Below are 15,889 nucleotides of genomic sequence, written 5' to 3' on the forward strand. Positions count from 1 at the left end.
TCGCCAGCGTCTAAGAATAGTCGCCGGCATCTAAGAATAGTCGCCGGCGTCCAAGAATAGTCGTCGGCATCCATGAATAGTCTCCAAGAATAGTCGCTGGCATCCAAGAATAGTCTCCAAGAATAGTCGCCGGCATCCAAGAATGGTCGCCGGCGTCCAAAAACGAGATGCTGGCACCTCCAATGGGAGCAGAAACTCTCAATTTTTTGATTTAAACTTACCAGAAGCTGCTGCATTTCTCACCCTAGGCTTATACTCGGCTTATACTCGAGTCAATAAGCTTTCCCAGTTTTTGGAGGTAAAATTAGGTATCTCGGCTTATACTCAGGACGGCTTATACTCGAGTATATACGGTAGTATTTTCAACAAGCAATAATTCAGTTGGTTGCCATGGTTTTCCTGGCCAGGAAATATATTGATAAATTGATAAACAGCGCACAATGCCATCCATGCACTGTACTTTTTTCTCTTTGTATACGCAAGTGTTTTGTCACTCACAGTTTGTTACAGCTGCAAAACTTTAGAAAATACCTTGCCATAGGGGATAGTGAGAATCACCTCTGCTAAAACTCAAATGCCTTACTACTCAGCTATACCTTGGACTTTAAATTATCTTTTGGTATATGTTAATATAAAACACACAAATTATTGGTTAAACCATACTTTATTCTAACAAGCCAACAACAATTAATGAGGGACCATGCCCTCTTAACTACAATAAATTACAGAAACAAAGAGAAGAAAGAATGAAGTGTATAATATGCACATAAAGATATAGGTATTTGTACACAGTGGCTGAGGTTGTACTCAGGCCTGTATGTAAAGTTGCCCCAGTTTTGAGCCTTTAAACAACATGTAGACATGTATATGTGGTTTTATACATTAGTGTGTGCAAAAGTATCAAGGTTTAGTAGCAATATTGTCCTCCCAATTGTCAGTGCAAGTAGTGGATCTATGACTTCTGAAGGAGAGCAGATAACTGTCAAACAAGTACTTATCTACTTTTAATAAAAGGGGTTTACAAAGACTTTCAGTAAAATGTGATCCTAATGATTTGGTTTATAACTTGCAGTCTCACCAATAGTCCATATTTATAAATCTTTTTATCTTGGAGACACAGAACATCTCTTGTGAGTTTATTTCTAAACAGAGAAAATCCCTTGTTTAATGAGAAAGCATATCCATATGGTTGTAAAAAAAAAAAAAAACAGAAAAAAAAGAAAGTAAACAGTTTGCCAGCACTCATTTCAGTGCATTTCGATTAATAAACCTTAAAGGAGAACCAAACCCTAAAATTGAATACGGCTAAAAATGCCTTATTTTATACTATATACTTAACTTATTGCACGAGGCTAAAGTTTCAGCTTCTCAATAGCAGCAATGATCCAGGACTTCAAACTTGTCACAGGGGGTCACCATCTTGGAAAGTGTATGTGACACTCACATGCTCAGTGGGCTCTGAGCAGCTGTTGAGAAGCTAAACTGAGGGGTCGTCGTTAATTATCAAGTAGAAAATAAGGTTGGCCTAAAGGGCTGCGGTTGCCTTCTTTTGTTGGTACAAAAATCCAAAACATAATGTACAATATTTGTAGCCTACTTTTTTGGTTAAGCTTTAGTTCTCCTTTAAGAGGATCAGTAACACAAAAGCATGAAATGGGATTTGCATAGACACATCAGATATTTTACATTCAGGCGTGTTTTCTTCTTGGTTGAAATCTTAACGTAATTGAGATATATATATATATATATATATATATATATATATATATATATATATATATATATATATATATATAATGAACAAGGATTGCAGCGCTCACAGGGTTTTAGTGAAAAAACTAAAAAAAATTTATTATTAAGCCTCAGCGTTTCGATCTTCGTCTCCTGTGGGGGATCGAATCTCATAGGGATGAATAGAAAATAAATGAATATTTCTGTGGTGATCTCACATTTTGATATTTATCAACATTCTCCTTTTTCTTTAGAGGTTTTTGAAACCACAAATAAACTCTATTTTTCAAAAACCATGAATGCCAAATTTAAAAAGCATAAATGAAAAAAGGGGGGTTGGATAATCTGAAAAAAAATAGAAATACCTCTAAAAATTCAGGTTTTTCTGACAATTAGTAGCGAAAAAAATTCGGAAGACCTTTATAAGTCTGAATGGCTTAAAAATGGTCCAATAGCATCGGCACAGCTCCCATTGATTCTTATGGAAAATTGGCTGCTTTTACTTGGCACAGTTTTGTACACTTAATAAATCTCACATTTTTAGAGTTTTCCAGAGATAATGATTGGTAGCACCACATTACTCTAGAGAAATGTGTCAAAACGTATGACAATTTTAAATACAAGTATACTTGTTTTGGCTTTAGTAATACAGTTTAATCATATTTGTAACATGGAAATCAGAAAAATATGAACTAAATCATTGAAACCATGTTGCTCAAACTTTTTGACTAGGGATGGGCGAATTTGACCCATTTCATTTCCACAAAAATTAGCCACCGGCAGGATGTCGCAGACGCCCATTAAAGTAAAAAAAAAAAATGGGCGTCAAAAATATGTTGTCGCGCTGCGAAATTTTTTTGATGCACATATGCACATTTTTGCGGCGAAACAAGTTAGGGACTTTTTAGGTGATAATGACACTAAAAAACTACACTTCAAAATATTGATGTACATTAAAAGTTACCTATAGGTCATGCTTTTCACTGATAGGGCTGCTTTTGTAAGTTTTTGTTACTTGATTTTCCTAAACCATTCACCCTGACTGTCCCTTCTCAACCTGTCAGTTAGAGACTCTATTGCTAATGCACTACTTCTGCACAAATATGGCAGCCCCCTCATAGAGGAACCTCAGGATCAGTTAAAGAGATACTGACACATTCCTATAAAAATAGGAACGTGTTGGTATCAGTGAAAAGAAGCTGCATACAAACCATAAGCAGCTAAAAGATCCCCAAAGCCGCTCCCAGCCCGGCTGGGGGTAGCACGACCCCTCCATAGGCTAGAGTCCTATTTTCATTTGTAATTAGCCTATCGAGGGATCACGATACCCCCAGCCCAGCATGACTGAAACAACTCAGCAAGATGATTTAATGGTGTCAGAGGGTCCCAATTACTAAGGTTCACCAGGCTGGGGGCAGCTTTTATTTACTGATACCGACAGGTTCCTATTTTAATAGGAACGTGTTAGTATCACTTTATGTACTTTATAATTTTAATCACTTTATAATACTTTTGTGGCAAATTATAAAAAAAACATACAAAGACATTATTACGACAGATGTCTCTTTACCTTAAACATGAAGCTACAGACAGATAAAAGGAGCATCACACAAAATATACGTGAAAAGCAGCACACAATTCACAAGGAGCCAACTAATGACATGTTGCTCTCTGGCCCTGTTTAGCTCATTGTTGACTGTAGAGTCCAGCTTCCTCCATTCTTTCTGCACTGCTATTGGCAGCAAATAACTGCCTGGCATACACCAAGTCAGCAGTGTAATCTGTGAGGTTCTCTAACTTTAAACACAACTATACCTCAATGACTAACAGAGAGGCATATTGATAATAATTCTGCCTGCAATGATTTTGCTACTACTTGTAATGGACTGGATGAATGAGTTAGTTCTCCCACACCTATAAATTCTGTCCACTAAGACTGCTAGCAATTCATTTTATGGGAATACAATGTTAATCTTTACAAAACTACAATTTATGCATCTGACTATTTAGTTCTCACTAAACATATATAGTAGCATTCTGTCATTGTAAGGACATTTCCTTAAGCTGAAATTCCCCTGGATATAGCTGTACTATTTTTCTTTATGAGCAGATATATATGTATCTAGCTATACACGCAAAAAATATATTCAAGTGCATTATCTTTATAACCTTTGAACAAAGTAGAATGTATGCATTGCAGATACGTTGCGGAAACCATACAGCCGGGTGTGTAAGCATATTACCTACATATGTGAGTAGACAGGTGCGAAGAATGATGGGACCTTTATACATGCAAGTGCAGATAGGTACATAAGACAGGGAGGCACAATGAAGTATGAATCGGTTTAGTGTGCACACACTTATACTCCCGTTTAAAACCTAAAAGCTGTACAACAGTTGTGCAATTCCCACAACCCTCCATAGGCACCCTATTGCCCTTTCTTAAACAGGAGGGACCTTATGTTTTTTAAATACACTTACAATGACAGAAATGTGTGGTCTGCCTTTTGGAGGACAACAGTTTTTAAAATAGGTTTGAATGCATCATTAGGGAGGAAACTACTCCAAGGTATTAGAGTCAAAGTCAGAGAGAGAGAGAGGTTCCATGCCCAAGTGGAGATGAAATTCTGAGGCCTAGAGGAAACGGTGCTTAGCAATTTTTGCTTGTTGGAGAAAAGTACCACAGAATGAGAAAGCAGAAGGAGAATATGGAAGGCAGCAGGAGACTGGAGAGACCCTGACCAACATCTAAGTTACCTGCACAAAAGCATTGTTTTGGAGAAAGATTTCACGCAATGCACTATGTATAATACTTATCCTAATATCTGGGACCCAGTTCCCCTAAGGGAGAACTAAAGAGCTAAAATGTATGGTATTTGCATATTTGACATATAGTCCCCTTATTTAAATAAAATGCAACAGTTGTAAAAATATAATGTAAAATTATATTCCAGTTTACATTTTTTATGTAAGATTTTTTATATTTGATAGCTGCCAGTTGCATGGCTCCTATTTCATATGTTTAAAAACATAGGTAATATACTGATGTTTTCACCACTCGTGAAGTCATCCTACCTGTGTGTGTGGAAATGCTAACAAATTGTGTTTTGTGTTCACTTTTCATCATCTACAGCAGGGGTCCCCAACCTTTTTCACCCGTGACCAACACAAGCATGAAAAATGTTTCTGGGTGGTGCCAATTAAGGGTTGTGATTGGCTATTAGTAGACCCTATGTGAACTGACAGCATACAGGAGGCTCAGTTTGCCAGTACATCTGGTGTTTATGCACCAAAACTTGCCTCCAAGTCAGGAATTCAAAAAGAATCACGTGCTTTGATGCCACGGAGAGCAACATCCAAGGGGTTGGGGAGCAACTTGTTGCTCACGAGCTACTGGTTGGGGATCACTGATCTACAGTAATTGGACAACTTCCATGGAAGACAGGCCTCTTATATAGATGCCTATATCATTCGATTTTGTATATGAAAGGTCAAAATAAGGAATAAGGATGAAAATAAAGATGAAAAGTAAATATTGACACATAGCTGTTTCTCCCCCATGGTATATTCTGCCTTTGATCACTAGATTTTCCTTACCCCAACCCTTGCACAAACTTTATATTTTCTTGCTGGTCTTTTGACCTTCTGCTGTTTCCCTTGAACTAAGCTACTGCTTCTCTCTCCCACTGCTTGATCTCAGGCAGAAGTCTTTTCTGCTCCATTTCTCCATATGGCTCCACTCTTTCCAGCTCACACAGGAGGATCATCCTTTAGAGCTTGGACTATACCTCCCCCTGCACTGGCCCTGTGCCTCCTTTCACAGTGGCCACGATGCCTCATGAAGCTGTCCCTCCACATAAATTTCTTTGCGCACACTTCACACTCATATGGCTTTACACCTGTGTGCGTCTTCATGTGTTCTGTCAGGTGGTGCTTCATCTTGAACTTCTTTCCACAAACAGGACAGTCGAAGGGGCGCAAATTGAGGTGCATGTTGACATGGCGATCACGCATGCTTTTATGAGAAAATGCCTTTCCACAATGGCAAAGAAATATCTTACCACCCTCTCCTCCAGGGCTTGTACCAGCACCACCTTGTCCTGCTGCCCCATGCCCTGAGGGCAAAACAAGCAGCTGGTTTCCTTGCATATCCAAGGGAAGAAGAGGAGGACCCTGTGGGTAACCTGACCCAGGCCCCGACTCCTCATATGGCATACCATCTGATGGTTCACAAAAGTTCACTTGCTCCTCAGGCGCATTCAGAGTGCGGACATCACTTATGCTCAGTTGGTCTTCCTCCAGCTCATCATCCTCTTCCTCTTCTCCCTCACAAGTCAATAGCAGAGCCTGGTGCGGACGCTCTTTTTTCACATATACCCAGTGTCGTTGAGGCACTATGCTGGGTCGCCTGTAACTAGAACAGCTTGCAACTGAAGCCTCCCTGCCTCCTTGCTCTGGTTCTCCAACTGCTTCTTCTGCTCCTTCACTAGCCACTTCACTCCTCCTTCGGCTCCTTTCTACACAGGGTTCTGAAGGAGCCTCCCGAGGACTGAAATAATTACTACTGCTTGGTGACTGATTCTCACTTGCCCTGCCTGAGTGAGGATGCTGAGGAGTAAAACCAGTAATGCTACCTGCTCCTTCCCCAATGCCGCAGCTGCTACCTCCTCGAGATTCTTTCAGCAGCTCTGAACATTTATCAACTACATGCCACATCTGAAGAACACTACCCACAGTCAAGTAGTTCACAATTTCATCAGCTAACATAGTCAGACGTCCAGTATAAGCAGCACATAATACAGCTTCAAATGCTCCTGGATCCACAACTCCTGGCAAAGAAACAGAACTCATGCCTTTAAGCAATACTTGGTCATGGAAGTATGGGGAGGAAGCAGCAAGCACTGCACGATGAGCACGAAATACACGGCCCTGCGCATGTATTGACACATCACATAGTTTTCCCTCCATCCGTTGTTGATTTAGGCTCTCAAGAAGGGAACTTGCTACATCTGGAAAGTCAACATGGATGAGGGGCCCAGCAGCATCCATGGTTTAAAAAGCAGGAAAGGGGAAAACCTGTGGGAGTGCAAGTGAGGGAGAATTAGTGATGAATATAAACAAATAAATATATATGTATATAGTTTGTGCCTGTAAGATTAGATTGTAAACTCAACAAAGCTGAAATCAATGTGTCAAATGACATATGTATTACTTGCTACTGTTGACTTCAAGACAAAAAGCTAAGAGTCTTGTTTTCTTTTCTGCAAAAACAAACCAACTATTAACATATTAACTATATTTGTATTACCTATTAATATCATTGGTACAAGCATCATTTTTACTGGCCAGGCCAGTAATATATTAGCCAGGTGGCAACTCTGCCTCCTAACCAGGAAACAAGTGTCCTAAAATACCACTATAAAGTATATATAAAGTATTACTATAATCATTTATTAAAATGCTAACAGTATACATTGTTAAAAAGGATGCTGAGAAAATGTTGTAATATGTCGCACCAGTAATATCGTTGTTTCTGCTTAACAAATGGCATTAATACAAATATAGAATTCTGTAAAAATACAGCACACATACAAATTATTATAAAAATACACACATAATCCAGTCTTGAATTCCTTGGGTGCTAATCTGAATGTGAGAGCAGTCTGCCTAACTAAACATAATAAACATAAATCCAAAATAAAGCAAACTTTGGTACACTTGCTGTTTCCACAGATGATATTGGCAAATCGTATAAACATTAGGGCTTTTCAGGGCCATGTAATTAGCTGAATTGCGATTACAGTTAAGATGAATCCCATCATTGCTAATAAAGTGCAAGATCAAGCCCATGTGTATGTAAGATGGGTCTTATGATAGTCTGCTGCCATCCTTACATGCACTTCAGGGGTGCTCTACTGGCCAGCAACTAATGTATAGCTCTGTGAATATTGTGCTACTAGACATGGGTTCAGTATCATTCTGCTGAACACAGCCAGTACAAATGAGTACGTTTAGCATTATAGTAATGTAAAACCAATTCCAAAGCCAACAAGTAACATCTTGTAGATAGTCAACCAACAAATATTGACTAGAATTGTGTTGCTCTGCAAACCCCGTAAACCCAGTACTTATAAATATGTCTGTGTATTAAAATTCAGTGGAGTAATAATATTTTGAGACCTCTGTATTGAAATTAGATTGGGGTTTGGTGCTTTTCCTCTGAACACAATGGCACACATTATTCGTTAACTTCAGGGATCACTTTGGGACCCTGTGGTTGCTAGCAGCAGTTCTATGAAATGCTGAAACACACAAACGCAGACACAAAGGCTTGTTTTTTGATAATCCCTGCACTAAACAGGACAAAATCTGACACTGAAAGAAAAATCATATTATACTACAAGCACAACTGAAACAAATCAGTCCACTGATAAGCTTTCTGTATGAGCAGCTGCTTAGCTCACAAGCTGGAGTTGTGGGAAGGGGTTGATTATACAGAGAACTTGGCCATACACGGGCAGATAAAGCTCCCGATATCGGTCGTTTAGACCAATTTGACAGCTAATCTGCCCGTGTATGGAGGCTTCCGACGGGTCTTTCCGATTGATATCGATCGGGAAGGTTTGATTTTTCTCCCGACCCACTCGTCGGAGCCCATTGCGCTCGTCGTAATCCGATCGTTCGGCCATAGGGCTGAACGTTCAAATTACCCCTGATATAGCCCTGATGTTAGTGGCATATCGGGGAAAAGATCTTATATAATTCACTCTAAAATATAAATTTAATTCCTGAACCAGCAAGTGTATTTTTTTTTGTATTGGTGTGTAGGCAGCCATTTTAGGTCAGTTTATCTGGCCATGTGCTTTCAGAAAGAGCCAGCACTTTCTGGCAGGCTGCTGTCTCTCCTACTCATGTGTACTGAATGTGTCCCAGTGGGACCTGGAGTTTTCTAGTACTGTTTTTAGATCTACCAGACAGCTGTTATTTTGTGTTAGGACAGAGACACACGCTCAGATTCAGGGAGGTTTAATCGCCCGCTATACATTGCCTCTTCTTCGGGGACACTAATCTCCCCGAACTGCCTCTCGCCAGCAATATAGATTCTAGGCACTCGGAGCACTTCTTTTTTCTGAAGTTGCCCGACTTATAGCACCTGGAAGGCAGTTCGGGGAGATTGCCGACCCAAAGAAGAGGCGATTACTGTCTTCCAGGTGCTATAATCTCCCCGAATCTTCCCATGTGCCCCTACCCTTAGGCTGCTGGGGGGGGGGGCGAAAGGGAGGGGGGAGATATCACTCCAACTTGCAGTGCAGCATTAAAGAGTGACTGAAGTTTATCAGAGCACATGCCACATGACTGGGGGCACCTGGGAAACTGTCAATATGTCTAGCCCCATGTCAGATTTTAAAATTAAATATACAAACAAATGTGTTTGCTCTTTTGAGAAAGGATTTGTGTGCAGAATTATGCTGGAGCAGCACTATTAACTGATGCATATTGAAATAAGTGGTCTAGAACCAGCTCTGGATAAATTGTGTTTTTGCAGAAATTGGATTTAGGAATTATTCTACTCGTCTAACTAAGGGGCAAATTCACTATCAGGTGAAAATTTGCCAGCGATGGCTTCGCGCACATTGCAACACTTCGCCAGGCGTAATTTCACCTGGACAATGCTAATTCACGATGATCCGAAGTTGTGCACAGGGTACCGAACGCTGGCAAAATTACGCTCAGCAGTTCGAAGTTACGCTTGCGTTGGCTAATTAGCATACGGCATGCAGTTAAGTACAATGGCTGTATATGCTGCAGCAAAACTACACAAGGCCAGGGAACCTTAATAGAATAAAATAGAGTTGTTATAATACCCTACATATGTGCCCACTGTATAGTTTAGGTGCCATATGTTAGCAAATGTAGGGGGGAAGGAGGGTACCCCCAAAAAAAATTACGATCTTTTTCAGTATATCACCCTTTAAATAGGAAAAAACGCCAGCGTTTTTTGGGACTTAGAAAAATTTTCAACTTTTTTTGAGGAACTCTTATCTACTGCACTTCGCCTGGTCTTAGGTGGCGAAGGCAAGTCTGGCGATAGAGGTAATGTTCAGTAAAATCAAAAACGTAGTGAATTTGGGTAGTAACGCTCTTTCGCCAGACCGAAAATTCGGCTGGCATGAGTGCGAGGTTGCGCCAGACTATCTCTTTGGTGAAATTACGACAGCTACCGTTAGTAAATCGGTGAAGTGCCGATGCTGTAGTATGCTGTAGGCATATGCATGTATTAAAGTTAAATTGCAAAGTGCAGCTTTGCAAACAAGTGGGAGTCCCACCTTGTACATTATGGGGCAGATTTGTCAAGGGTCGAATTTCGAAGTGAATAAACTTTGAAATTCGACCATCGAATAGGTGTAGTACGATAGCCGAAGTCGAAGGTTTTTTTCCTTGAAATGGTTCGATCACACGATGAAATCCTTCGATTTTACAAAAAAACCATCAACTTCTCAAAACTTAGCCAACGGCTCATATAGGTTATAGGAGGTTCCCCCATAGTCTAAACATGCAATTCTGCAGGTTTTAGATGGTGCAGTGTCGAAGTCAAAGTTTTTTTAAAGAGACAGTACTTCGATTTTCGAATGGTTAAATTTGTGAAGTTTTTTTCAATTCAAATCGAATTTTGGCCTATTCGATGGTCGAAGTAGCCGAAAACAACTTTGAAATTCGATTTTTGAATTCGAGAATTCACTTCGACCCTTAGTAAATGGGCCCCTTAGTATGAGTGAACCCTAATATGAAACAAAACGTATGGGTGTAAAATAAGCAACAGAGCAGAATAGAACATTCACCTGTGTATATGATGAAATGGAATGTGTCCATAGTGAAGGAAGCAATACAACAGAGAGAGATTATTGCCCATGTTCCCCCCCATGCTATACACACATATAATAAGAGGCTACAGACAGCTCTTTGTGTGTATCTGCCGCACAATGGATATTTATACACATTAAATATATATTTTCAGCAGCACGTCCAAACGCCGCAGCAGCAGTACTCGCCCCTCTTACACAGAGAGTTAAGTGTTAGGATATAAACGCCTGCTCGTTGTATACAGTGTGTTTCCATAAATACAATACACAGCAGTATCCATTTCATTTGCGGTGCCCATTTACTGCACGCACACACAAAGCACTGAGCAAGCCGCCCCTCCTCCCACACACAATATCTACACAAACAGCCGCACAGCAGTCCGTTAGGCGAGCACACCCCGCATATCTATAGACATATAATATAGAGCACTCAGTCTCACCCCTGAATTGTCTTTTGCTGCCTCTTTAATACTCTCAGTGTCTCAGGCCTGCCCGAGCTCCGCCCATCCATTAAAGGAGCGCAGGCGCACTGACCAATCCTGGTGCTTTAGAAAGTCGACCGATGAAAAGGATCTTTCCTTTAAGATATAGATCCCACCCACTTTTATTAGTGCCCAAAGCCTACTGTGCCCGGTAGGAAACGCCCTCCAATGTCCAGTCGGCTATGATATTGCCGTATTTGAAGGCATTCTGATTCGTGCATTCATCCGTCAATCAGGAACGGACGTTTCTAATCAGGAATGTGTGCTCCGATAGGATTGGTCGAGTTTGCGGGATGAGGTTAAACAAATATTTTTAGAATCTCTTGGTGCAGGTTGTACGTTCTGTCTGCGGCTTAAAGGCGTGGTTCACCTTTAAATTAACTTAGCGAATTTTTTGAACACGCCCATTTTTTGTGGCCACAACCCCTAATTACCATGTTCATTTTACAAAATTTGGCAGGTTATGAAAGTTTGAACATATTTCTGTTTTTTTTCCAGTTATTACAGTTTTGCTAATGAAGGTGAATCGCCCTTTAAGTTGTGAGTCTAACTTCTCCCAAGGGACCTGTTATCTTATAGTGTTATAATTACTTACCTGTATTTGCTTATCTAAAAATTGTTACAAAAGTATTGTATCTGCAGCTGTGGCTAGGGTTGCCACCTGGCCAGTATTTTACTGGCCTGGACGGTAAAAATGATGGTTGATCCCAATGTTAGTAATAGAGAAAAAAGGTAAATATATATTAAATATATCCAGAAAAGGTTGCAACCCTAGCTGTGGCAGTTCTGGGGTCAGACAAACGTTTCTTTTTCTGGTTGTTCAGTGCAGAGAAAATCGTTAACCTGTCAAAATAGGGACTGTCCCTCTGAAAATGGGGGACAGTTCGGAGTTATGTTTCTAAGCAACTCTTAAATTGGTCTTCCTTATTTCTTTTTTTTATAGTTTTTAAATTATTTGCCTTTTCCTTCTGATTTGTTCCAGCTTTCAAAAGGGGGTCACTGACCCCATCTAAAAACAAATGCTCTGTAAGGCTGCAAATTAATTATTATTGCTACTCTTTATTACTCATAACTATCCAGACCCTATCCTATTCATATTCCAGTCTCTTATTCAAATCAGTACATGGTTGCTAGACTAATTTGGACCCTAGCAACCAGATGGCTGAAATTGCAAGCTGGAGAGCCGATGAATAAAATGCTAAATAACTCAAAAACCACAAATGATAAAAAAATTAAAACCAATTGCAATTTGTCTCAGAATATAACTCTCTACATCATACTAAAAGTTAACTCAAAGTTGAACAACCTCTTTAAACGCCGTTCCTGCTCCTGGGACAGAACGTGTCACAATATATGGGTGTGGTATAGGTGCCTCAATTCTCATGGAAAACGTTTGTCTCCTTAGTGCAAGTCTGGTAGTCATGGCCACCATGATTGCCATCAGGAGGGCACAGGGGGTACAAATGTGCTGGGCCCGGGCCTGAAGTGGGTCCCAGCTGTGCTGCAGTTTTCAAATTAATTGGACCCCTTAAAGGATAATTCAACCCCTTATTAAGAAAAAACCCTACCCAGCGCAGATTCTTACCTAAGGGCCGCCTGAGGCGGCTCCTGCAATGTTGTTCCCCCTGCCGACTTACCTGTCGGGAGGGGAGGCAGGAACACTAATGCCGAATTTCCAGTTTAAAAACCGGAAATTCGGCTCTTAAAGGTACCAGGAGCAGGCCCGGAACTAGGGGTAGGCAGAAGAGGCACCTGCCTAGGGCGCAACGAAAGGGGGGCGCTGGGCAGGTACCTGACTTTTGCCTACCCCTAGTCCATGTTCGCTGCTCCTCCCACTCCTCCAGCTCTCCTCTCCGCGTTCCTCCCCTCAAGCGCTTTACCCCATCTCCCCAGTCACTTTCCCCGCCTCCCTCCCCTCCCCTCAGTCACTTTCCCCGCCTCTCACCACGCTTTGCTCTGCCTCCCTGCCTCCAGCGCTGTGACACTCTCCCCTCCGGCGTTGTGCGGTTTCAGGAGCGTGCACGTCCGCGCGAGTGATCGCCGAGGGGAGCACAGAGGAGATCGTGGAGGGGAGCATGTTGTGGAGCGCGGTGGCCACCCGGGTCGCCTAGGGCGCCCGTTTGGCTTGGCCCGCCACTGACCAGGAGCGGCTTTTTGCTGCCCCTGGAAACCTCTCTGGCGTTGCCGCCTGAGGCGAGCGTCTTCTTTCGGCAATTTCCGCCAATTTCGGCGCATGCGCATTTGTCGCCAACCAGGAGATTGCTCCATCTGTGCATGCACCGATTCACCGGTCTCAGTCTCAGATTATCGAAGACCCGGAAGATGGCTGCTGTGAACTGTGATCCCTGAATCTGCACGAAGGGGTAAGTAAAGAGTTAGGGGCATTTTCCGGGGGGGGGGGGGTTAGGTTTTTTTTATAAGGGGTTAAATTCACCTTTAAGGTAACTTTTATTATGTCATAGAACTGCCAATTCTAAGCAACTTTCAATTGGTTTTTATAATTTTTTTTATAGTTTTATAGTTATTTGACTTTTTCTTCAGACTCATTGCAGCTTTCAAATGGGTGTCGCTGATCCCTTCTAAAAAACAAATGCTCTGTAAGGCTACAAGTGTATTGTTATTGAATATCACTCTCTATAGGTAGGCAACCCGCGGCTCCGGAGCCTCATGCGGCTCTTCATCCTGCTTGCTGCGGCTCGGTCACGTCGTCTATACAGCCCTCACACCTGCTGGCGGCTTCTTGAGTGTGTGACTGCGGTACGCTAACGGTTAGCTTACTGCGGTAGCACACTCAGGAAGCCGCCAGCAGGTGCGAGGGCTGTATAGACATCCCAGGAGTGATAGGCAAGACCGAGCCGCAGCAACATGATTCATCATGGTCCTTACCGCGGTCACACACTCAAGACAATAGAGGGAAGACCAGCATGGAGCTTCAGAAACAGAAGTCACATTAAACAGATGAGACCACTAGCATTTAATAGGGCTATTCAGTGTTTAATTTATTTCAAAGTAGGCCTACACATACCCACGGCACTTCTGTTTGTTGTATTCTGTTGTTGCAACAGTTAAAATTAAAAAAAAGGTTAAAAGTTTATAAGCTGTATTATGTTTTGCGGCTCCAGACTATTTTTCTTTAGTGGAAGTGGGGGCAAAATAGCTCTTTTGATAGTAAAGGTTGCTGACCCCTGCTCTATACAATACTAAAAGTTATCTCAAGCTGAACCACCCCTTTAAGTGATGTGCTGCTGAACTGATTCCCTAATAGAGGCGAAGACCAAAAGCTGAGAATGGAGCTGCCATGAAAGCAGCCGAAGCGTAATTATATTAAACCCCTGGCCACCAATGTTGTTTTGAAAATATTCTATGGGGGCCCTGACCACCAATGTTTTTTTTTAACTTATTTAAAAAAAATTATGGGGCCCCTGCTGGTAGTGCTGCTGTTTCAATCAAATAGTGAACATTTACTATCACAGGGGGTGCAGGTGGAAGTTACCCTGAGGTTGTAATATTAGCTGTAAGCACCAAAACAATGACTACAATGGCTTCAGTGGAGCCATGGAAACTGCAGCTAGAATGTTCTTTGACTATTTCATATGTTATAGAGGATGATGAAGCAGCTCTAATGAGTTGTTGCACACACTGTGACTCTAACATCCACCCCTGCAGTTTTGCATTTATGGGTGCAGTCATGCACATAAGAAATAATGCATGCCTAGATTGGCACATGCATACTATAGGAACTGCATTGCTCATGCACTGAGCTATTAGGGATGCCACCTGATCGATGCTTGATGCCAATGTTATTAATGGGGAAAATAGAAAACAAATATAGGCACGCTGGTGCGTTATTTCAGAAAATGTGGCAATCCTATGAGCTAATAAGAGAATAGCACGCCCTCACCACTACCAAATTTCCTGTACAGTCATATGAAAAAATTTGGGAACCCCTCTTAATTCTTTGGAGTTTTGTTTATCATTGGCTGAGCTTTCAAAGTACAAAAAAGGGGGGTTGTGGGTGCACTCTTAAGGCTAAGTTAAATTGTATTTAAATATAATGAAAGTGCTACTGATTTGGCCAATTAATCAATGCACATTCCCTGGTCCCCTGTCTCATAAGTAATTCAGTATATATGCAAGTGCATGTTTTTACAAAAACAGGGGTTTTTAGTTACAAAGTTATGATCATAAAGTTGATAAGCCACCATACCACGTCAAGGTAAACCACATATGGTGGTCTCTAACTTGTAAAGCTCCGGTCATAGTATCAAAAGTCTTGTACCTCTCTGCATAGTAGCAAACAAGTTAGGGACCACCGTATGAGGAGGAGACTCAAACAGAAGCACAACTTGCAATTGGCCACCTTAAATACCTTTTCTCATGATTGAACACACCTACCTTTAAAGTTCAAGGCTTAATGAGCTAATGCAAGAAATTTGGTGTTGCCAGTAATCAGTATTGAGCAGTTACATGCATTCAAACTAGCAAAATTACAAGGGTACCTAATTTTTTGCACAGCTAGTTTTAACACTTGACCTCATACAACTGAATACTGCTTCACTAGAAATCTTTGTTCAGAAAACACCCCACTATTTAGATGTTCCTGGGAAATGAGACATACCACTGTTATCTTTTTTGTTGAAAGTGGAGTAAATTATTATGCAGGCTGAGAAGGGTTCCCAAACTTTTTCATATGACTGTATATATTGGCTAATAAGAGGCCAGATTTGTTACCCCACCAATAACATCATTTTGTTATATGACATCATTTTATGGGCTTTCTCTGTTAATAAAGTGTCAAATACCGATTTTGTGTCT

At 41.2% G+C, this 15,889-nt stretch overlaps 1 protein-coding gene across 1 annotated transcript; it reads right to left on the bottom strand.

Annotated features, from left to right (window-relative positions):
• Positions 1-5,026: 5,026 nt before the first annotated feature.
• zbtb22.S (zinc finger and BTB domain containing 22 S homeolog) lies at positions 5,027-11,375 on the bottom strand. Its single transcript, XM_018233205.2, has 2 exons — positions 11,033-11,375; positions 5,027-6,807 (listed from the first exon to the last, which is right to left on the bottom strand). The coding sequence occupies exon 2, from the start codon at positions 6,778-6,780 to the stop codon at positions 5,482-5,484; it is 1,299 nt and encodes a 432-aa protein (XP_018088694.1). The 5' UTR covers positions 6,781-6,807; positions 11,033-11,375; the 3' UTR covers positions 5,027-5,481.
• Positions 11,376-15,889: the final 4,514 nt, after the last annotated feature.

Source organism: Xenopus laevis, chromosome 8S (genome assembly GCF_017654675.1).
Source record: "Xenopus laevis strain J_2021 chromosome 8S, Xenopus_laevis_v10.1, whole genome shotgun sequence".
Lineage (NCBI taxonomy): Eukaryota > Metazoa > Chordata > Amphibia > Anura > Pipidae > Xenopus > Xenopus laevis.